The 24,588-nt window shown below is 37.2% G+C and overlaps 3 protein-coding genes across 9 annotated transcripts in view; all 3 read right to left on the reverse strand.

Moving 5' to 3' along the window:
* LOC121736006 (calcium uptake protein 3, mitochondrial) overlaps positions 1-1,580 on the reverse strand; it is a 157,396-nt gene extending 155,816 nt beyond the window's left edge. For 3 of the 4 annotated variants that reach the window (XM_042127028.1, XM_042127026.1, XM_042127027.1), the window contains exon 1: positions 1,341-1,579. In XM_042127028.1, coding sequence (XP_041982962.1) covers positions 1,341-1,547 — 207 coding nt within the window. In that variant the 5' untranslated portion in view covers positions 1,548-1,579. Of the gene's footprint in view, positions 1-1,340 lie in introns of all 4 variants that reach the window. The other variant, XM_042127024.1, reaches the window with a different exon arrangement.
* A 1,297-nt stretch (positions 1,581-2,877) lies between these two features.
* Positions 2,878-4,696, reverse strand: LOC121736008. 2 transcript variants are annotated; one of them, XM_042127030.1, is made up of 2 exons: positions 4,267-4,696; positions 2,878-3,687 (listed from the first exon to the last, which is right to left on the reverse strand). In XM_042127030.1, exons 1-2 carry the CDS (start codon positions 4,549-4,551, stop codon positions 3,157-3,159), a joined length of 816 nt encoding a protein of 271 aa, XP_041982964.1. In that variant the 5' UTR covers positions 4,552-4,696; the 3' UTR covers positions 2,878-3,156. The 2 variants fall into 2 exon arrangements, with proteins under 2 accessions (XP_041982964.1, XP_041982963.1); XM_042127029.1 differs by having other exon boundaries at positions 4,183-4,696.
* Positions 4,697-10,293: 5,597 nt separating this feature from the next.
* Positions 10,294-24,588, reverse strand: part of LOC121736009 (fibroblast growth factor 10) — a 178,538-nt gene continuing 164,243 nt past the window's right edge. For 2 of the 3 annotated variants that reach the window (XM_042127031.1, XM_042127032.1), the window contains one exon: positions 10,294-14,586. In XM_042127031.1, the coding sequence (XP_041982965.1) occupies positions 14,095-14,586 (492 nt within the window). In that variant the 3' untranslated portion in view covers positions 10,294-14,094. The remainder of the gene's footprint in view (positions 14,587-24,588) is intronic. The other variant, XM_042127033.1, reaches the window with a different exon arrangement.

The raw sequence follows: 24,588 nt of genomic DNA on the forward strand, positions 1-24,588 counted from the left end.
AACAATAAATATTTCATGGACATTGCATATTATTTGCCTGTATTTTCTGACTTTGATCTGTTTTCCTGTGCTAACTCAATAAACATATTATGAATGAAAAGGTTTTTTTTACTACACAACAGACAAATATATTTTCTTTATAAATAAATATATTTTCCTTCTATTTAAAACTTTATTGTACCTTTTTTCAAGGATCAAAAGATTAATTTAGCAATTTCTCAGTTCATTGTCTTTGTGACATTGCATGTTTTTCCCCTGTGCCCTTCATATATATATATATATATATATATATATATATATATATATATATATATATATATATATATATATATATATATATATATATATATATATATATATTTATATATATATATATATATATATATATATATATATATATATATATATATATATATATATCTTGTAACACTGCAAAACGGACAATTCGGTAAAAAAGGCTAAATAAATATAAATACATTATTGAAATGACTAGGTACTAGTGGTTTAGAAAAATGTATTTTTTTTTAACTTTATTGTTTGTTTAAATATAAAACTAGCTATTTGACCGAGCTTCGCTCGGTATTCGAATTGATGCTAAAAATGATTCCTAGCTAGATCGATTTATCGCCCCCGAAACCCCCTATATACTAAATTTCATGAAAATCGTTGAAGCCAATTCTGAGATCCAATTATATAATATATAAAAGAATTGCTCGTTTAAAGATATAAGATAACTGGTATTTCCAAAAAGCTTATTTAATGGGCTAACTATGTACAAACATTTTAAAGGTGACATAGTGAAAAGTGACATGTATGGTAATTTTTATTGAAAAATGCCCAAAGGATTTTGGTGGGTTTGAATAAAGATTGATTTATTCTTCTCACAGAGGTGACCTTACAAAGAATAAAGTAGCAAACAGCTGCGACTACACCTTGTCGTAGTTTCAGTTTTAGCTTGTTTGTCAGCTTCTCAAAAACTTGATAAATAAGTACCTACACTAGCATTTACTAAGTACAATGATTGATACAGTTGTTTATCCACTATCCAGCGCCGGAAACCACTAGCCCACTGCTCAAGCCTAGATTCTTAGCGCTGTGTTTAGGCTGTTGTGGTTAAGGAAATGAGAATGAGCCGGTGTTTATTGCTTATCTTTATGCTGTAATCAATATACAAAATTCGGAATAGGAAATGAGAATGAGCCGGTGTTTATTGCTTATCTTTATGCTGTAATCAATATACAAAATTCGGAATAAGTACATTTTACTCATTTTTCATTTGTTGGCTAACGATAAATGTGTGTCGCTATTTATAAATAGATTTTCCATAAATAAAAACATACCTTTGCTTTGAGCGCATACACGGTGTTCTCGCCATGGTGTATTTTAGCCGCATACAACAAAACGCCACCGCCTACTATACACGCACAAGTAGTAAAAACATTATTATAAGCCGATTTACACTTCACTGAACTTAAATTACGTTTTAGAAACGGGTTAACTTGTTTTTGCACTAAAGTTTTTCGCAAAATTCGGCTGAGCGTCGCCATGTTTGAAATTTGCAGAAATTTGAAAATTTTGAATTTAAATTATGTCAAACTGACAGTGACAACATAACCTATTAACTGGCACTTGGCAGTTCAGCTTAAACGGCGTAAACGGTGGTTTTCTTTTTCTAGTTTTTTTTTTCTCAAAAAGGATTGCAATCATAGACTTAATATATAGGTTTATGATTGAAATAATTTGCAAGTCTATTAGAATTCAGAGGCGGCGTAAGGCGTAGGCGACGAGGGTGACCGCCTCGCGCCCCTTGGACCACGCGTTTTTTCAAGGATTTACGAGCTTTTAATTTTTGATACATTATTCAATAGTAAAAAGTATGAGTTTTAAAATACAAATCCATCCTCTTGCGTCATCTATCAAGGGGCCTCGCAAGATATATCTTGCCCACATAAAACATAGGTCTTGCCCCACCCTAGACCCTAGAACACAAATTACCGTTGACCCCCCACTGCACTGTTAGAATTTGATGCCCAAATTTCAGACCAAAATATAAAGACATTTTATTTGATCTGAGGCCCAAGTAAATAAATTATTATATTATTACCAATGCGCAATATTTTTCAATGTTTGTCAATTTTACATCTTGGTCTACCAAAATTATATAAAAATATTATTTTGGATAGGTAAGTACTTGGTTCAATTAAGAAAATTATAAGTAGCAATTTCGTAATGCTTATTGTAAGCTTAAATTGCAGGGTATATTCAAATAATCAGAGGATGCAATTAAAAATCCAATATAATTTACCTTATATTCAATTATATACTACAGGACTTGTCTGAGCTATAACATTTTAAAATGCGACAAGGCTCTATATAAATGTGGGCGGGGGCGCTGCTGGTAAGGGGGAACTGTCAAAAATGACGTTTTTGTATGATAGCAGCGCTAGTCCCTTTTTTCGCCACGTTCATTTTAAGCCTTGTCGAGCTCATGAACTACATTTTTTTTGCCGTCTTAAAATAACCAATTTTTATACTTTTTCATTTGTATTGTAGTATTATAGAAATTAGCTCTAAAGCTAAAACAGCTTATAAACAGAATTTTTTTGCCAGCAGCTTCAAAATATAAATCTCATTAAAACAACAAGATAAAATAAGTTGAATCAATAGCATAAAAACTTCATAATAACTAATAAGTATAAATCCGTACTAATATTATTACGAAATGCGAAAGTGTCTGTCTATCTGTCTGTTATCTCTTCACGCCCAAACCGCAAAACCGATTTTGCTGAAATTTGGCATGGAGATACTTTTGAGTCCCGGGAAAGGAAATATACTTTTTATCCTGAAAAAATTTACGGTTCCTTCGCAATGAACGAGTTTTGGCGCAACGGAATTGCGGGCGTCATCTAGTAAAATATGTAATGTTTGAGTAGTGTGGAGGAATCTGCTACAATAAGATTTGACACTTAGTTAAATATTGCTTTTGGTTTCTAATTATTAACTCTTTGTAACATTATAAATATACCATAGACAACAAAAAGTTATTCCAATGCTTTCATTCAAAACATTTATACATGATCATTATCCGTTTACCTTGAATTTGTGTCAAATAAAATAAAATCCTTATATTATACAGCTTATCTTTGGTATTTAAAATTAATCTATTTCTTCACCTTTTGATGTCTCTTGTTGAACTATAATTTGGTCTGATTGTATGACTTCCAGCTCCTGGACGGGCATTTCATTAAGTGAATGAAGTATAACACGTTTCACCGTTTCCATATTTTCATACATACCATACTCGGCTCCCCAGAGTATGGTGGTCATGAGCTGTTGCACATTCGCTCGACTGTTAGGATTTTTTAATTTTCTCAACTTATTAGCAATATATTCCCCGAACACGCTGAATTCATCCTTTTTTGGACTCTCTAACATAATTTGCGGGCTTCTTTGGTATTTCACTTTTGGTGTTTTTACATAGTAACTAGATACTTTTGGTGAGGTGATTTCTTGTTTTATTTTTTTAAACTTCATCTTCTTCTGTCTGGGTTCGTACGCTTCTACTGTTTCATAAAGTTCCTCGTTCAACCATTCCTCATCGGAACCCTGGGCTTCGATGTGAACAACATTTAGGTCCTCTTCATGAGTCTGATTGTGGTCATCGTCAGATTCATCCAGTGCATTAACCTAAAATTATATACATAATTTTTATTACTATTATGTAAATAAGTACTTAAATGTCAGTGTACTTATAATATATTGTTGGGTAAGCACTTTATTAGCAAAGTAACCAAATAAACAAAATGTGCCATTTAACTTAGTATCTCAGTAGAACAATAATAATATGATAATTATTGATAAGTAAGTGATAACTGATAACCATTTAGTTATGGTGCAGCTAAATCATAATGTCCTAACTCCTAACAGTGACTTATGACAATATACCATAATGCTGAATTAAAATATTTTATGATAGCTATCTCTATCTGTATTGCATAGGTAATTCTTTTAATCGATTTTTATCTTTCAGAATCGTAACTTTTATGCACGACCCTATTACATAACTCGATTCGATCGAGCCGGCAACTAAATAATTGCGCTGGAATATCGATTTATTGCGTTGTAAACAAATCGGTATCTACGTCAAAGTAACCTTAGTTCTGAACAAGAATAAATAAATACCCTTTGAATTGATATTATGGGCATTTTGTTCTCTGTTGTATTGTTTTCTTCATTATTAAGGTCAACTGACACGGAATAACGTACTTCCTCTATGAAGCTTCTACCATATTTCTTCTTCTTAGATGAGTTGGTCTGACTAGTGGTCTCGTCGGGATCGAAAGCTGCACGGAATGTCGACTCATCGAGGCTGCCGTTTTGCAACAATTCCCACTGTATCGGATGTTTACTCACTAAATGAGTTCTTAGGTTAGTCGTGTTTCCGAAGTATTTGTATTGCGTATCACACAATTTGCACAACACTGACACACACCGTTTATCCTCTTCAATGCGGTCAAAAAACCGCCAAACTAGCGACGATGTTCTCTTCATATCGATTAACGATTAAAGATCAATTTCCCGCTAACTTAGTAAATAATCGAGGCACGATATCACATCGAATCGACAAGATGTCAAGTCGAACTAGGGAGTGAAAATGGCGGCGCATCGAGCCATATCGAGCGATGCGTGCGACCTTCACTCGTAACTCGATAAAGTCTGACATGCGAAAAATCGAAGTTTGCTCGTTCAAAATAACTTCTTTCACGAACAATAAAATATTATAAGTATTGAATTTTGTAAAATTGCCTCTTTAACGTCTCAAAAGATGTTCAAGCAATGATAATAGATGAAAAACGCAAAGAAGTTTTTTTTTTTATGAGATAAGGAGGCAAACGAGCAAACGGGGCACCTGATTGAAAGCAACTTCCGTCGCCCATGGACACCCGCAGCATCAGAAGAGCTACAGGTGCGTTGCCGAGGGAGGCGATAGAGGAGGGTAGGGAAGGGAATAGGGTAGGGGATTGGGCCTCCGGTAAACTCACTCACTCGGCGAAACACAGCGCAAGCGCTGTTTCACGCCGGTTTTCTGTGAGAACGTGGTATTTCTCCGATCGAGCCGGCCCATTCGTGCCGAAGCATGGCTCTCCCACGTATTTGTATAAGACTAATATTAATTGGGTAATGAATACAATAAAAATAGCTTTTGTATACTTATTTTATAATATACATTATGCATACATATTATATATTTTATAGTATAAACCAAATAAACCTCCTAGGTGTAGATTGTAACTGCCGCACTATTAATTATTACAAACTGACTTACTTATGTGTAGGTAGGTAGGTAAGTTAGTTCAAAATTTTGACATATTTTGTCAAACTCTTCATTAAAGATCTATACTTATAAAATTACATGTCCTGACTGACTGACTGACTGATTCATCATCGCTGAGCAAAAACTGTTAAAGTTACAGTCACGAAATTTGGTAGGTAGGGTTGTTTTATTAAGTAGACAGTAGACACCCACTAAGGAAGGAATTTTGAAAAGTTTACCCCGAAGGGGGTGAAATAGGGGTTGAAAGTCTGAATGAAAGTCCGTCATTTCTTAAGTTAGGAACATGAAACTTTATTTTTGAGTTACGGATTAAAAATGAATGAATACGTATTTGAGCGTTTTTGGAAATTCTACCCCCAAGGGGGTGAAATTGGGCTTGAAAGTGAGAATGAAAGTCCGTAATTTCTTGAGTTAGAAACATGAAACTTTATTTTTAGGCTAATGATTAATTATTAATGGATACGTGTTTAAGAGGAGTCCACACCGCCCTTTTTTCCATACAAACGTTGTACCCTGTTTCCTCCCTGGATAATGCTAGTAGAGTTATAATTTTTTTCCTGAATATCTACGGCCACTAATACAATGTCCCTATGTTTTCTATTTTTTCATAATTTAATTATTAAATAAGATATGAACGTTCAAAAACCCAAAAAAATGGCCAGATTTTCCGCTGTGTTCAAACGTCCAGAAAACAGATTTGGCTAAATTATACAAAAAAAGCAAAACATAGGAACACAGCTCAATCCTTTTTTTAATCTTTAATGAAAAAACTACTTAAATCGGTTAAGTTTTGGAGAAGGAATCAGGGGACAACGAATCGTTGATTTTCTGGATTTTCTGCAGTTGTCTCTATCGCGTTCTGCGGTATAGGCTTGAGGTAAGGGAGACAGCTATAGATATTACACGTACTTTTTTTTCATTTCTCTAGCCCCTGGTGTATCCTCTTAAGCGTTTCTGGAAATTCTACCCCCAAGGGGCAGAAATAGGGGTTGAAAGTGTGAATGAAAGTCCGTTATTTCTTGAGTTAGAAACATGAAGTTTTATTATTGGGCTACTGATTCAAAACAAAAATATACATATTTAAGGATTTCCGAAAAACCTACCCCTAAAGGGGTGGAATAAGGGTTGAAAGTTAGTATGAAAAACCTATTGATTAAGAATAAATAAATACGTTAAAAAGAAATAAATGTGTGTGCCCCCCCCAAACCCCCCGGCGGGCGGGCGCCAGACATGTGATCAAATACGCAAATTCGCCAAGTGTGGCACTGACATTCGCCTATTTGTGCAAAGTTATTGCTGGCATTTTCCTATTTGTGCAAAGTTTGCTCAAACTTTGAAGCCCATGTCTGGCGCCGGCTTTAGGATATTATTTTGGTGGAAATTTAACAAAAAAAAAAAGGAATTAAAAGGAGTTGCGAGTTGCGACCTTCCTTTAGAGAAATTTAAAGGGCCCCCGAGACGGTCAAACGGTTTGATTCAAACACGTAGATTTTGATTTGACTCAAACCATTTTGATCGTTTACAAAGCTAGTTTGAACGGTTTGGCAAACATTTACGTGTTTGAAGCTTGTTTGATAAAATTTCATATTTTTGTTGTGTGCAGTGTGACGCGCCGTTTGATCGTGCTCCGACGCGTTTGAACAAACTCGGCTTAGTTTAGTACTGGATTTCAAAGTTCGAAAGCATCTTTTCTGCATCGTACAATACAAGTCTAATTATGGCGGCGTACCGAACCAAACTGCGCATTGCCGTTTGACAACTGTTCAAACCGACATCAAACGGTTGCATCAAACACGTAAGGTTTGAATCAAACCGTTTGACCGTCTCGGGGGCCCTTAAGAGTGTATCCTCTTGAACGGTTTGGCAAACATTTACGTGTTTGAAGCTTGTTTGATAAAATTTCATATTTTTGTTGTGTGCAGTGTGACGCGCCGTTTGATCGTGCTCCTACGCGTTTGAACAAACTCGGCTTAGTTTAGTACTGGATTTCACAGTTCGAAAGCATCTTTTCTGCATCGTACAATAGAAGTCTAATTATGGCGGCGTACCGAACCAAACTGCGCAATGCCGTTTGACAACTGTTCAAACCGACATCAAACGGTTGCATCAAACACGTAAGGTTTGAATCAAACCGTTTAACCGTCTCGCCCTTAAGAGGAGAAATTAAAAAAAAGTACGTGTAATGCCTATACCGCAGAACGCGATAGAGACAACTGCAGAAAATCAACGATTCGTTGTCCCCTGATTCCTTCTCCAAAACTTAACCGATTTAATTACTTTTTTCATTAAAGACTAAAGAAAGGCTTGAGCTGTGTTCTAGCCAAATCTGTTTTCTGGATGTTTGAACACAGCGGAAAATCTGGCCATTTTTTTGGGTTTTTGAACGTTCAATATATCTTATTTAATAATTAAATAATTAAAAAAAAGAAAACATAGGGACATTGTATTAGTGGCCGTAGATATTCAGGAAAAATTATAACTCTACTAGCATTATCCAGGGAGGAAACAGGGGACAACGTTTGTATGGAAAAAAAGCGGTGTGGACTCCTCTTAACACTGCATGTAGAAAATGCTAAGTGCACTTTTTTTTTCACAAATTTCAATGTTTTAAGAATAAAAATAGTGCAATAATTAATGGGCCGAAAGTATGACTGGTAATATTATGATTAGTTATGAACTTAGTCGTTTTAAACGCCTCCGTGGTCCAGTGGTCTAGAGCACGGAGCTAATACAAAGCTTTGTTTTATTTTAGCTCCGTGGTCTAGACTCTAGAGCAGTGGTCCGCAACCTTTTTTTCATGCGGGCCACAAACATGTTTTGGTCTTGGCATCGCGGGCGCAACAAAAAAATTTTAGGATTAAAAAATAACATTATATTCAAAATTAACGGTTTAAAAGTGGAAAAAATTTAACAACTATCACGTAGACTTAACGTTAGTTTGCCGGTGGGCGTAAATTTCATAATTGTTTAACATCACACCGAGTCCCGGGTTGGGGATAGCGGCTCTAGTCTAGGGCAGTGTTTTTCAACCTTAGTATGAAAAAATATTTTTCGACCCCAATTTCCTTTTTTATCATGTACAAAATTATCCTACTTAAGTAAGTATATAACTATTTTTCATGTTAATTATTTTTTACTGAAATAGTTATCTCAACCTCCGGTGCCCCTCTACATAGAATAGAATTATAACCTTGTATTGACATAGAATCCCACAGGTTGTAAAACACTGGCCTAGGGAAACAAAAAAAAAGTCATCTGTTGTCATGTACGTGGGAGAGCCATGCTTCGGCACAAATGGGCCGGCTCGACCGGATAAATACCACGTTCTCACAGAAAACCGGCGTGAAACAGCGCTTGCGCTGTGTTTCGCCAAGTGAGTGAGTTTACCGGAGGCCCAATCCCCTAACCCCTACCCTATTCCCTTCCCTACCCTCAACTATTCCCTTCCCTTCCCTACCCTCCCCTATTACCCTATTCCCTCTTAAAAGGCCGGCAACGCACTTGCAGCTCTTCTGATGCTGCGAGTGTCCATGGGCGACGGAAGTTGCTTTCCATCAGGTGACCCGTTTGCTCATTTGCCCCCTTATTTCATAAAAAAAAATGTAGGTAGATTTACTTTGAAACTCGTCTGGCTTTTCGCATACAAATTAAACAGTTTGACGTAATGATAATTTGTGACTACCTTGGGTCATGCCAAGTTTTCGCGCTTAACTGTCAATTATGCGTATTAAAAAAAGTAAGTAAAAAATCCAAATTGGCCAAAACGCATAAAGCCGTATTTACATTATCCAATTCCTATGGTTAATGGAGGCACTTCACATGGCTATATAAGTATTTGCGTATTTGATGTATTCGCCAAACATGATATCACCATGTGTAGACGGTATGTTTGACAAATATTGGCCTTATTTGCCTATTTGACAAATATGACCAATACCAAATACACGGATCCGTACCTTTGTTGGTTTTTGACGCACATCAAAAGAGTCAAATAGGCAAGTAAACAAAATCAAGTAAAAGTTTGGTATTTGACGTCCATTGCGGAATTATTATTATTTGCCTTTATTTGCTTGTTTGTGTATACGTCAATAATTTTGCCAAATGTAACAAATAGCCAATAGCAAACACAAATAGCCATATGAAGTGCCTCCATTACAGGCCATTTTGACTAGTTTACTATTATATAAGTATGTGATATACGGTATACCTAATGTCTTCTAAGTTCTAAGCGCAACTATTGGCACCATTGCTAACCTCAACCTAAATGTTCTCGAAATGTATACTTTTGACGTACGAGTAGTTATAGGTACCTATGTCTAAAAGGGCCCATTCACAGCAGTCCGTTGTGCCGTCCGCCGGCTCATGCAGGATGGTGAATGGATCTTTTTAACGGCCGGCACACCGTGACCAAAGTAAACAGAACTAACGAGTTGGCCGACTCAGAAGAGATCTCGTATGTAATAATATGATCATATCTGCCGGCGCGCATCGTACTATCGACAAGGCTTTATATTATGCACCTGGCGAAAAAGGAACTAACGCCACCATCATACAAAAACCCCATTTTTTGACATGTTTTTGACAGTTCTCCTTTACCGGCAGCGCCCCCGCTCACGTTCATTTAAAGCCTTGTCGGTCTATAATACGTTACTCTGCATTGTGAAACATGTTGAAAGTGACAGTCGCGCCAAACTCGCGTATATTCGCCTGTTTGTTTGAAGTGAAGACTCGAGGTACTCCTTAGTTCTGACTTCTGTCATGGAGGAAAATATACATAATATAATTCGTCTACGGTTCTGTCTACTCTGCCGTGGCCCGTGGGCCGTGACTCTGCGTTGCACAGCCATTCATAGCATGCTTACAGCCAAGAGTTTGCGCTGCCAGTTTGTTTGAAGTCGGCCTACTGGTTCGTTATGTGAATTGTGCTCACAATAGGGATGACAAATAAAACAGCGGACGATATTCAAAGAATCATTTTATTGTTTACTTTAGTATAAGAGGCTGTATAAAGTTATTGTCTAAAAGTTTCGATCAATCTTTTGGTAAAAACTACGAGTAAGTTAAATTTTGATGAGATGCCGAATGAGTCATTTCAAAATTTGTACCATTAGAGAAATAGATTCATAAATCAGGTGGCGGATGTTTTTGGTAGGGTTATGTCAAGTTAATTTGATCGTCAACTCGGCTGAGCTCGACATGACCCGACCAAATTCAGTAGGTAGTCCCCTTACTATGAACCGATTTCACAGATAAAATCGTAAATGTAAAAATGTAAAGGTATCGAAATTAATTAATTAATACTGTTTAACCCCGCAAGTTTCTTCAGGAACACCGGGGCAGGGAGTCAGGTGGGAGTAGCGTCGCCATGTTATCAAAACGAATCCCAAATATTGCAGTTATGAAACTAGTTGCTAAACGACTCCCAAATTATTGTGCGAAACAAAAATCAACGTAACCCCGAATAGGTAATTAGGTATTTATGGCACATGTGTATAAATAACATACAAATATTTTACAAATTGACGTGTCCATACAAACTCACACACTCGGAACAAATACACCTCAGCCTGGTCACACTTAGAGATTTCGAAAAAAATAATAATACATATTTTAAAAATTACTCACAAATAAAAATAATTTCCAATTCAATTATTCGATACAGCGAAACGCGTCGCTACAATTTTTAAAAGGCAATAATTCCTTTAATGAAATAAATACTTTCATAAAATATACTTTCATAACACTTTAATTTCGAGCGTACCAGCCGATTACTACCATCTTTTAGGGAATCTTACAGCCAAAGCTTAGCTGTATCACCCTCTAAGCTGATGTTCACCGGTTGTTTCTGTTATATTTCATAGAGTAAAGCAAGAATACATTTTTAGACTTTAATGAAAAAATTTAAACCTGCATGCCCCTCAACTTGATGTGAACCTATCCTTAGAATAAAAAAGTGTAGCCAGGCTTAATCGAGAATAGTGAGATTGATGTGTCTTTAAAAACAGTTCAAGTCAGAAACATACTATGATAAAAATATATAAATATTAACGCCCGTTATGATAAAAATATTTACACGGCAAAACATAGTCTGCCCGACTTTGTCTGTCATATTGGAAATTTCACTCAGCAGTCAGAAACAGAGGACCTTGAAAGGGCTGCACCTTTTAGGTTAATACGTACAAAACAATATTTTACATTATGGCGTCCAATAGTTAAATATATTCGACGTCGTATAAATTATAATAATTATAAAGTTTAATTATTATGCACAAAATATATCAAATGTTTAAAGCTCATTCACATTGGATCAGCAATGGAAAGAAATGTTGGATCTGTTGCTTGCCACAGCGCTGTAGTCCAGTAACGCTGGCATGCAACAAAACTGTAGTGATGTTAATCGATGTGAATTGATGATAATTTAAAAATGAATTTAAATATATTTTTTGGCATTTTTTATTATTTAAATAGAATACATAATATAAGTGATGTTCACAGTATGTTTATGACTCAAATAATCTATATTAATATTAACAAAATATGGAAAAAGGAACTTTTGGTAATCCAGATCCAGATGTAATATCTGTCTTACAATTGATCACTTTCGGATAAATGTTCTTTTATACGAACCAGCCGCATTCATATTTCAAAAATTTGTCTATGTATATAAATAGTATAATCACGGAATTATAAAATTGTTTTATGATTATAATCCTTGCTGCTAAATTTCTTTACAATCTGTAACTATCGTCTCTCATGCATCCAAATGTAAATTATATTCTCGATTTGTAAATAAAAAAAAACAGTGTAGACCTGGATTATAACAGACTATAAAATATACTGCATTGTAGAAAATCTATTTTTTCACAAATATTTAAAAGAAGCATTATAATTAATATAGAATATTTTGCGGAAAACCTTTAATTTATACAATTTAAATTGGTATTTTATCGAGCACAGACGCTTAAATATAGCTACGTTACAACTAATACATACATCATAAATAAATATAAATTAACATTCGATCCAAGGGAGCCTTTTCATGACGCGAGTTTTGTTCTGGGACTCTCTTTATAAAGAGAAACAAAAAGTTTGATCGGCAAATAATGAGTTACAACAACTGGCATCATGTAAACGCCCCTTAACGCACGTAGGTACAATCATAAAGCTTATTGCAATTTCCTTAAATACAGTCGCACTGGCACCAGCGAACTTCGTAATACTTCTACTATCATGAGAAAAAGGTGTCCGTTTAAACTTGGCGCGAAATTAAAACTTTAAATGCAAAATATAACTTTTTTGTTTTTTTTTTCCAAATATGTATAGAGCATGAGTATATTAAATGCACTGATTTTTTGTAACACCATTATAAAATAGTAGCAATAGTTCGCTGATTCAGACAACATATTCAACATACGTTCATAACATGACTGCGAGGGAAACTAAAATGTCACATACAGCAATGTTTGTGCTCATACATTCGCTGAAATAAAGTTCTTTTTTGTAAACGAAACACAAATTTTGCTTCATGTGACGCACAAATATAATACACATAAGACTCACTAATAGTACAAGCGTATGACTCCTACATATCTACATCGGATGGAACTAGGGGACAAGAATAAAAAAAACATCAACTAAAACGTTAACAAAATACGACTTTCTCTATGGAAAATAAATAATTTACAAATTAGATACACGTTTTAAATCTAACAGCTAATAGTCACTTCGTCGTCGCGCTAAACTAATTCAAATTTGGAATTGACGAGGCGTTTCCGGTTTCAGCCGGAAGCAGAAATTTCGCCGATTCGAAAGATAACCGGTCGCCTCCGATCCGAAACACTTAAACTAACAGAGCACGCCGTCCACCGCACATAACCTATCATAGCCTATTCAGAAACCAACCTACATTACTCAGTCATATATATTCAGTCAATTTCTTATGAAATTACACCTCAGCACTAAGTACAAAACCTTCGGTTACCCGTTCGCCTCGGACAGCGCGCTGTGCGTCGAAAGAGTATTTTTATTACGAATAAATGTCGATATTATGAGGTAGTGTATCGATGCGGCAACCGATCGGTTCGGATGTCGCCGCCCATGAGTAACTATCGATTTAGATCGTGCGATAGTTAACAGGCTCCGAGGCCAGGGAAACGGATGAGTTCCAGCGAACAGACGGCAAGCAGCCGAGTGCTCTAGAAATAGGATTCGGCGCGATCTTATCGAGCCGCGAACGGGTAACTTCCTCTAGCACAATTCCAACTCACTCGATCTCGACTCGTTCAACGAGTCCATCTTGATTAGTCATGGAGTCGTCAATTACATCTAAGTTAATTTCACGATAACTAAGACAATTGGAATACCGATACAACTAAGATTTAAAGCGATCTAGGAATATAATCAGTAGCTTTGGCGATTGCGAGGGTACCGAAAGCTAGCGCCCAAAATTTCTACGTTTTTGAGTATTTAAATTACGAGCGTTTCAGGACCGTTATCGTCAGAGAGCGACGTTTCTAGACCCGTTCCTCCGGAACGGGTCCGATTGAGAATGACAGGGCAGGCTCGGCCGACTTCGGGTACACTCGTCCCTCCTCAGATGGGAAGACGTGTATCTATAATTTAGATTCTCCGGAGGAGTCGTCTCACATATCTGTCGTCTAGCCGGCCGTCGGCCAGTCCCGCCGGAGATTCGGCCCCGCGAGTGGAACTGTGCTAGTGTGCGAGTGCGACGGCTGCCCCCACGACGACCAGAGACCTGGCTACGTGCGCCCGACCGCCTCCTGCGCGGTCCCCGACCGAAAAAACTCCGCGTCCGTCGTGGACATCGTCGACATCGTGGACTCGTCGTACGCGTCCGTCGTCGTCGTCGTGCCGTTCTCGAATTTTCTCCTCGCCTTCGGGCGTCGCTTCCTCTTCACCTTGGTCCTCTTCGGCGTCTTTTTCTTCATCCGATGGACGCGCTTCATGCAGTTTTTGTAGAGGTGAGGTGGGGGCGGGCGCTTGATTTTCTTCTCGTGTCTCTTCATGGGACACTGATTCGGTTTGGGTCTCTCCCACTTCATGGTCATGGTCAGGGCGTACCCTGAGAGGTTGGCCAGCGGCCTGTTGAGGGGTATCTGGGTCCTCCGCGCCCTGCCCCGGTTATCCAGCGCCAGGAACGCCTTCTTCTCGTAATTATTTATCTGCGAGTACGTATTATAATTGTTCTCCTCCAAATGTTCCTCGAATAAGCAGTCCGAGTTTAAGTCCTTCTGAAACAAACAAACGATATCATTAATGATACGAGCGACCACTTTTCAGTTTCATACAGTCGTGTCTACTTAATCATAAAAGTTGAAAACTAATAATCTTATTAAAGTACAATATCCATATCCCGAAACTCTGAGTAAAAATAGATTCTTACATTCCTACTTTAATTTGCTAAATCGAGTTATCAAAAAAAAAAAATCAACATCACGTGATCATTCTATCAAATCGGGCCAGTTTATAAGGCATTACAGTAGCATCAAAATAGGTACTTTACGCGGTAACAGAATCTATATAAGTAGCCTATTATCTGTTACTGGTCCCTAAACCTGTCAATAACTCGACGGTGTATAGTGGGACTCTATAATATGGTATAGAGCCACAATTTCAGAAGTAAATTGGTCCATACCGTTATGTATGGCACCATACAAATTACTATTCCATACATATTTATTGGTGTCCCGTGGGGTGTAATTGTCCCCTTACCATAATTTAGGATGTTTGTGATTGGTTTTAGGATAATATGATATTTGATACAAATATGTAAGCAAACATTTTATTTCCGAAAACCAATAGAATGTAGATGAACGCTAAATTCACAATTTTCATTAAGTAAAAAGTAAAAAAAATATATATATATACAGGGTGTAACAAAAACAAGTGATAATACTTTAGGGTGTGTACGTGTTCCCTGTAGAGATTTCACTGTGAAGTAGCAGCGCTGAAAGACCAACATTTTTTTTCACTTTTGTATGGGCAAGGGCCCGAGCGTCACGAGTTTCCCCATACAAAAGTGAAAAAAATTTTTGGTCTTTCAGCGCTGCTACTTTCAAAGTGAAATCTACAGGGAACACGTACACACCCTAAATTATTATCACTTGTTTTTGTTACACCCTGTATACAGTTATCTATTTTATTACTTCATAGTTATGTTATATGTTAACATTATAAGGTATAACCTAAAGTTACGAGAGAAAAATTCGCACGATAAAGATTGTCAAGTTCAGCGTTCAACTCGACTGCAATAATGAAGAAATGCATTGGAACAGTGTAAAGGACGCTTAAGTTTTTTATAGTTTAACTGATATTTACATATTTTTTCATTTAAATATTTATTGAAGACGACAGGTACATTTCTTAGTTCATCTCGTAGGTAACATGTTACACATTTTCCATGTTACTTTCCACATTTCCTCTTAAAAACCATTCAAAGACTCGAAAGTCTAAACAAAGAATTATCGAAATCGGATTAGTTTTTCTCGAGATTAGCCCTTAGCAACACATTTATCTATTCACTTTACATTTATATTATTTTGCTAACTCAATCATAATATTTAAATGTAAGTAATGTAATGAAATGGAATTTATAATGTTAAATGTAGTAATAAACAATTTTATGGGTCTCAGGAGCCTGAAATAAATAATTTTATTTATCTTTATGTTTAATATTAATTTTACTAGTTTACCATTTCCTACTTCCCACCTGGTAACAATAGGAAACGATGTACTTGTCTAACTATACCACTGATACCACCCAGAGTGAAGTGACCACGCGATCATGTTATTTCGATCATTTTCTCAATACAAGCTTATCTCTAAAGCGTAAATTTTTATGTCCACATGTACAGACATAGACTTACGCGGTTCTTTACGTCCATTCTTAGGTTGGGTTGCACCAGAGGCGTGGATAAAGTTAAAGTGTAACTAAAGTAATTTTTATCGTTAAATATGGCGTCCTTTAGCTTTAACTTTAACCTTAACTTTAACCGGAGAAATTCACGTATGAGCGGAGGTAAGGACGCCATATTTAACTTTAACCAAAGATTTGACAATTTGCACTGTAGTTAAAGTTAAAGATAAAGTTACAGTTAAAGTTAGCTGGTGCAACCCAGTCTTAGAAATTAGAAGCTAATGGTATTGAAATTAAAAAAAAATGGACTCTGGTATAACAAAACTAAGTGATAATACTTTAGGGTGTGTCTGTTTCTTGTAGAGATTTCACTATGAAAGTAGCAGCGCTGATAGATATTTTATTTTGATTTGTATTGCAAGCTCCCCAGCGTCACGGGTTTCCACATACAAAAGTTAAAAAAAAATGCTCGTTCAGCGCTGCTACTTTCATAGTCAAAATCTAAATCAAAAATATTTATTTCCAAATAGGTTAACAAAGTTAACACTTTTAGAACGTCGTGTCTACATGAGGCCTACCAACGGTTCGGGAGCTACCCCGCCGAGAAGAACCGGCGTAAGAAACTCGCACGGGGCCACCTTTTACCAAAAACGTGGAAAATAACAATGATAGTTTAAACTAATTTACGCTAAGTATGTAAGTAAAGTAAGTAAAAATATGGTACATTTATATTATAGAAGCGACCTATGGTCAGTCAGCCTTTTTTTCCCAAGGTGTAATATCATTGAGAAAATCAGTTAATAGTGAAACAGAGGACTCATACACACCCTGAAATTATATCACTTTATTTTATTAACTTGTAAGAAAGTTAGGTTAGGTCCCCTTGCGTCAACCATCAGGGGGCCTCGCAAAATCTTGCCCACTTCAAATTTCCTCCTCCTCCTCCTCTTCTTCATGAGGCGACCTTGAAGCACTCTCAATGCGGCTAAAGAAGTTTCAATTCAAAGCACTCATGACTCATGACATACATTAGAAACAATGCGTCAATATCATAAATGCGAAAGTGTGTCTGTCTGTCTGTTACCACTTCACCCGGGGAAGGGCATAGGATACTTTTTATCCCGGAAAATGTACGGTTCCCGCGCGATAAACGGGGTTTGGCGCAACGGAGTGCAGGCGTCATCTAGTTCGTTTGTAAAGCACGTATCCTCAGAAGTTGGCGTCATAGACTAGTTCGTTCCTATCCTCAGAAATTGGTAATATTTGGTTACCTCAGGATTTCGTATAGGCGGACCCCCGGGCAGTTGGAATTAATATGCCGTTTAAATCAAACAAATATATTTGATGTTATTCGCAACGATGCCGTAGACAACGTAATAGTTTGGTGTATTATATAGGCTATTTGCTGTTTAAATGATAGTGCATGTTGTGACGAGCCGCAACGGGGCGGGCCGCATTTTCCCATACATCCAATCCAGTGGTATTCAACCTTTTTTTATACGGGCCACAAACACGTTTTGGTGTTGGTGTCGCGGGCCACAACCAAAATATTTACGGCTAAAAATTTAAAAATTGTTCACAACTTTCACGACGACTATCTTGCCGTGCGTGAATTTTAAAATGGTTTTTCCTTCATGCGGCCACTAATAAAATTCCGTCGGGCCGCAGGTTGGGTATCTATATCTGATTTAATCTATAGCGCACTCGGTAATAAAAAATGTACTTATTAATAATGCGACTCTTTCCGCTGCGCCCGTCAATGTGCGCGTACCTTAACATTACAAGTGAGTAGTAACTAGTAACGCACTTCGAACTCACCTAGTGTTACTATCAATACGTTGTATCCTGAATCCTGATCCAAGCCGTTTTTTATCAAAAACTTTTTTGAGAACCTATGTCATGTGTGGACTGTGGTTGAGCTCAAGCTCCCCGGTGGTGGATTCGAATCCAACCGATGGTACAAAAAGTTTTCGATGTACTTGGGTCATTCAGCCGTAGTAACTTTTAGTAATCTGCGACTCAGCTGCCATGGGCTCAACCATTGAGCCACAGAGCTCATCAAAATATTTTGTCTTTTGACGTCATAATAATATCATCGACGTTTACACCATTAGCGATAGTGATGTCGTACGTTGTTATCGATAGACGGATCATCTTATCGACCAACAGGCGCCGGCGATCATCTTATCTGAGATCTATTGTATATATGGGGCAAATCATTCATCATTTTGTAAATGAAATACTTGAGATAACGTTTGGGGCCTTCTATAAAACTCTAAAGGGTCAAGCCACAGTTTGTGTTGCCGGTTGCGGCGTCGTATCAAAAACAACGCGACGCCAAAAGTGTTGTGACTGGTGCTAAGGTCGCTTGACCACCACTATCGTCCACAGAACGAAACTATTTTGGGCCGATAAATTGCCACTTTAGGTCCTAGGCTATATAGGTTTTATTTTCTACTGACATGCTGCCGCTGCTTTCTAGTTTGTAGTGGTAGTAAGTAATGAAAGCGTCAAATACACTAACACTAACACCCCAGTGTTACTAGTATCTGACGCCTACTCCAGTAGGAGTAAAATACACTAGCACCAGTCGAGGCAGCAGCTCCTCCAGTTTCACCGAACGATCTAAAACATGTACGCGACTAGGGTTGCCAGGTCGCTAAGCTGAGAAGCCGAACAAAAGAGACAGGTTGGCCGGACATTCGTATAAAAAAGCCGGAAACTTTTATTTTATCTAAATTCACAGTATAGCAATATGTTCCTATACAAATTTTCTGTTTTATTTAATCAATTTAATATCTGACTGATAAAATATTACGTCTCGTTAGATGTAAAACCGTCTGAAATTAGTAGGATTTTCAAGTAAAATTATAGATTCAAAGCTCTACAAAAACACCTATTAATTTGGCCGGACACGCAACCAAAAAGCCTGACTGTGTCCGGCTTTATCCGGACGCCTGGCAACCCTATGCGCGACCATATTTAAACAGGACGTCATTTTTGTCACTTTCCCTCTCACACACGTCTATCAAAGTGCGTCCACGGACGATTGTTTTGTATCCAATCAGGAGATAATGATCGAATCACCGGGAACAGATAGCGATGACAGTTATCGATAAGATCGATTTATCGATAACGGCGACAGGACTTTTCACTACCCTATTTACATTTTAAACAAGCCAACGAAATTAAATCACGTATTAATCAGTAGATAAACTTTTTACTAATATTATTTACGCAGTGTATCTATTTAAGTTTCGCTGTCTCTGCCTGTCATGTGACATTTCCAGTGTGCCAGACAAGGACAATTCAAACAAACCGTGTATAGTTATTTGTTGTGTACCTAAATAATAAATATATATATAAATTGTTATAGACGATAGCGTAATTAGCCAGCTATCAATCCATACTAATATTATAAATGCGAGTGTGTCTGTCTGTCTGTCTGTTACCTCTTCACGCTCTAGCCGCTGAACCGATTTAGCTGAAATTCGGTATGGAGATACTTTGAGTCCCGAGAAAGGACATAGGATACTTTTTATCCCAGAAAATGTACGGTTCCCGCGCGATAAACGAGTTTTGGCGCAACGGAGTTGCGGGCGTCATCTAGTAAGAAATATTTGTTGCTTCAAACTGTGGCGGTACCCACAATTATGGCAATTTTCCTGCATCGCGCTATCATAGGTTTTAACTGCGTCGATATACAGGGTGTAACAAAATATATTGATAATACTTTAGTGGGTGTATGTGTCCCTTATACAGACTTCACTGTGAAAGTAGCAGCGTTGAAACAGCACTTTTTTCCTATGCGGCCTCCACGCAGATTCCCACATAAGTCAAAACCTTGTAAGACACGGGACACCAAATATATCTATTTAAGATTTAATAAAATATAATATTTTATATTAATATTATGAAGATACAAGCTTATGCGATCCGGAAGGTGCATCAAAACTCGTCGTTTGGGCATTTAAAATGATTGCCTTCTTAATGTCCGCCATTAAATTAATGCAGACAAAATCAAACGACAGATATCACGACTCACGACTCACGGACCATCAAGACGCACGCAATTTCATCATTATCACTAAATTGATTTGTAAAATAACGCCGGTTATTTAAATTATATATTAATTGAAAGATATAAAAACGTATGTCATAATATTAAAAAAATACTCACTATAATACCCTGTCTTAATATTATAAATGATAGAAAGTCAGCCTGTTTGTGGCTTGCGGGGCTAAAAGAATCATTATATGAATCATAATATGATTCATTTTTCTAAAATCACAAAATGCAACTCTGCTTGCAATTCATTTCTGTATTTTTGTACTGATTTGACATTTGTCAGTTTGACAGTTTTGACAATTCATTTGCTGAATTGATTAAGAGGAATTGCTAAATGTGACCATTTTAGCCCCGCAGTTCACGGTTACAACCACTGAATCTATTTTGTAAGGTGGGAAAGAAAATATGAAAATTTTCATCGCAGAAAAATATACGGTTTTTATTTATTTTATGCGTTACTAGATGACGCCCTACTAGATCAAAATTTGTCGATCGCGCGGGGACCGTACATTTTTCCGGGATAAAAACTATCCTTTCCCCGGACTCATACCAAATTTTATCAAAATCGGTTCAGCGTTTTAAGAATGTAGAGGTAACAGACAGACACACTTTCGCATTTATAATATTAGTATGGAAGTATGGATATTGAATCCAGCATTCAATCGAGAACTTTTATAAATCTAATACGAATAAATTCACTCGATTCCTATGAAAATGTCTCGGAGTGGTTTCCGAGCGATAAATGATAATACTCAGCGTAACGGAAACATGTCTAACGAGTATTCGCAAGTTTCTAATTGCAATGTTAATATGATTCTCGGTTTCAATATTTTCCCAGTTGGGTCAAAACACCAGGGCCCCCGCTACCATATGTGCAATGTGTGCAATGCACACGGGCGCCATCCTCTAGGGGCGCCAAAACGCGCCAAAATCAAGGACCCAAAAAATTTGCCTAAAGCTAAAGGGGCGCCAAAACCCTCTTTTTGCACACAGGCGCCAGTAGCCCTTACGGGGGCCCTGCGAAGCACATTGCCATATCGCGAGGGTTTTTTATATTTGGAATAGGAGGCCTACCGCGAGAGAGAAGAGAGCAAGAGAAAATTTCAATGTTCTGGCCGAATGATCGGCCCGCTTGCTACTCCGAAATACTTTCGTTTGAGACTTCCGATTTCCGACTCCGACCGAGGATATTGTCGAGGATAGACGATAGCGAGCCCGACATGAATTCTGAGTAAGGTCATTTCAAATCTTCATTCAGCATTCGGTCGCATCCAAAGATTTGAATGCGCCGTTTCCGTTTTCGATCGTGGGTATCGCAGACACAATAGATTTTCAATTGGTTTGCGGCAGCCGGGTGCTGCTCGGGGATTGATGGGCTATTTAAACATACGGCGAGTCCTTCTACGTGCATCTTCTTTCTGTCTTGTTTTTGTGTGTAAAAAAAGTTCAGTTTAGAATCGCATACTTAAATATGCATCGATTGCAATATGCACTGGATGCACTTATAACAGTCGTGGATCGATAAGGCCGGGTTATCGCCTATCGATGGAGGACTATCGACTATCGATGGAATCGGAGGACATCACTAAACACAGGTTATCGAGAGATCTGGAATATTGAAATCGTACGGTACGGCATTTGTGAATATTCTCGCCATTTTGCGACAATTTGTATTTTTATTAACCGATTTCAAAAAAGGGAGGCTATCATTTCGACGCGTATGTATGTAAATTGTAATATTTCTAGAACTGACCAGTTTTTGTATATGTGTAGTGTCTGTGTCAAATGTGCCAAAAGTGTATGTATATATATTTTTTTTTTAATGAAATAAGGGGGCAAACGAGCAAACGGGTCACCTGATGGAAAGCAAAGTTATCGTTGCCCATGGACACTCGCAACATCAGAAGAGCTGCAGCCTGCAGGTGCGTTGACGGCCTTTTAAGAGGGAATACGCTCTCTTCTTGAGGGTTTTCGTCGTATAGATCCGGAAATACTGCTGGTGACAGTTCGTTCCAGAGTTTTACAGTGCGCGGCAGAAGCCAGAAAGTTACGCAAAAAACGCACTGTGGAAGACTGCCACTCATCAAGGTGATGAGGATGGTATGTTTTTCGCGTGGGACGACAGCGAAAAGTTGCAGGTGATATGATTCCGAACAATTCCTAAGAGCACTCCCCGTGATACAACCGATAGAGGATGCAGAGTGAAGCTACATCTCGGCGTAATTCCAGGGGGTCCAAGCTGTTTGAAACACTATGGCAGTCAACAATTCGAGCAGCCCTTCGTTGGATACGATCCAGAGGGAGCAGTTGGTATTTTGGCGCCCCTGCCCAGAGACGAGAACAATATTCCATATGAGGCCGAACCTGCGCCTTTTTTTATGTTTGTGTTCGCATATCTCCGGAACTACAAGTCCGATTTGAGTAATTCTTTTTTGTTGTACTAGCCACTAGGTATTGTTAAAATTAGGGAATACTGCAAGTCTTATCAAATCGATCCAGTGGTTTTTGAGATAACGTAATTTTTCTCAATTAAGTATGTACAATTTTGAAGTCGGTTTTATCTTTTTTAGCCGACTTCCAAAAAGGATAAGGTTATATGTTGAAATAAGTACTATTATTATAGTAAACTATGTACTTAATTCTTCTAGTTAGATAAAATTTACGTGATGCGAAATAATATTTGATTAGTTATACAATAACTGTTTTATCATCAATGGCAAGATCATTGCTGTTCATCAGCGGTTCTCAAACTTATTTGTGGCGGATCCTTTTAAGTGACTTGCCCAAAAAAAGACAATGTTTGGTCGTCAAATGAAATTTATGACTATTTAAATTTTCAAAATTTAAACTAGATGACGTCCGCAACTCCGTTGCGCCAAAATTTGTTTAACCGTACATTTTTCCGTGATAAAAGTATCCTATGTCCTTTCCCGGGATTCCAAGTATCACCATACCAAATTTCAGCAAAATCGGTTCAGCGGTTTGAGCGTGAACAGGTAACAGACAGACACACTTTCGCATTTATAATTTTAATAGTATGAATAGTGCAAAATTAACCGATTGAGTGCCAAATCTTTAATTTTACGGATAATGTGAAACGTAACAGACAAACTTTCTCTATTTGACCGAGAATAGATTTAATTTGAAGGGAATTAAAGTTGTATTAAAAGACGTAAATTGGATGAAGTGGGTAACTGACAATTTTAAAATGTATAGTTAGTGTGGCAAAGTTAAAATTCAGGAAAAAATAATAAAAAATGTGGATTTTATGTAAAGCTAGATAATGTATTAGCCAGATTATAACTTAAGGTATGTATAGCCTGTCAAAAAATATGTAGACGCTGTACACAATTTTGATATCGCATAAAAAATATGAAACCCTATTAAATCGAGATAAAAATGTGCAAGGTGATAATTTTAATTGAAAGTGCGTTTTCGTTTTATTAAGCGTTCTCTGTGGAAACACAATCAGAAAAAAACACCTTTTGAGCGTGATTAGTGATTACGTTTAGAAAATTTTGTACATATGCAGAGCTGCAGACCTACTCTTTCTTGACTGACTGTAAGTTACAAGGTTTGTTAAAATTATGAGGAGAAAAATTAAGTTATAAATAATAATACTTAAATAAAAATGTATCTATTTCTGAATTAACTTTGAACAATTTTTTTCAGAAAGTCCTATGTGTTGCCTACCAACGGTTCGGGATCTAACCCGGCGAGAAGAATCAGTGCAGCGTAAGAAACTACACGGGACCATTTTTACGGATCTGCACGGGGCCATTTTTTACTATAAAATGTAAGTTATCCACTTCATCCACTTACGTCTTCTTGTGTTCAGTAAATCCCGCTAGTAACAAGTATTACGTTTAGCCGCGAGTTTACATAGCTGCCAGACGCAACAAACCTATTGGCTATTTTGTTATAACATCGATATTAGGGATGGGAAATGTCGATAATTTTTATCGACAAAATAGTTAAAAAATTACTTCAAAAAGAAAGTTTTTCTCCACATTTCATAACTTATTTTGATAAAACATCGATATCAGGGATGGAAAATGTCGATACTTACTTTTATCGACTAAGTTCCAAAGTATTTTTAAATTATCAATCAAAAAACAATATAAAGTTTTTAATAGCTAAATTACAAAATACTTCTAGTAAGTACAAAAAAAAAGGTATTAGTTAAGTTAGTCGAGTTCGACGCCGCCGCGGTTGTCTTCACAAAAGATGGCGCGATGAACTTGACACATACGAGCCAGGTTGGCCGACGGTGACGATGGATCGGGATGAATGGAAGGACTTGGGGGA

This window comes from Aricia agestis, chromosome 18 (assembly GCF_905147365.1).
Source record: "Aricia agestis chromosome 18, ilAriAges1.1, whole genome shotgun sequence".
Lineage (NCBI taxonomy): Eukaryota > Metazoa > Arthropoda > Insecta > Lepidoptera > Lycaenidae > Aricia > Aricia agestis.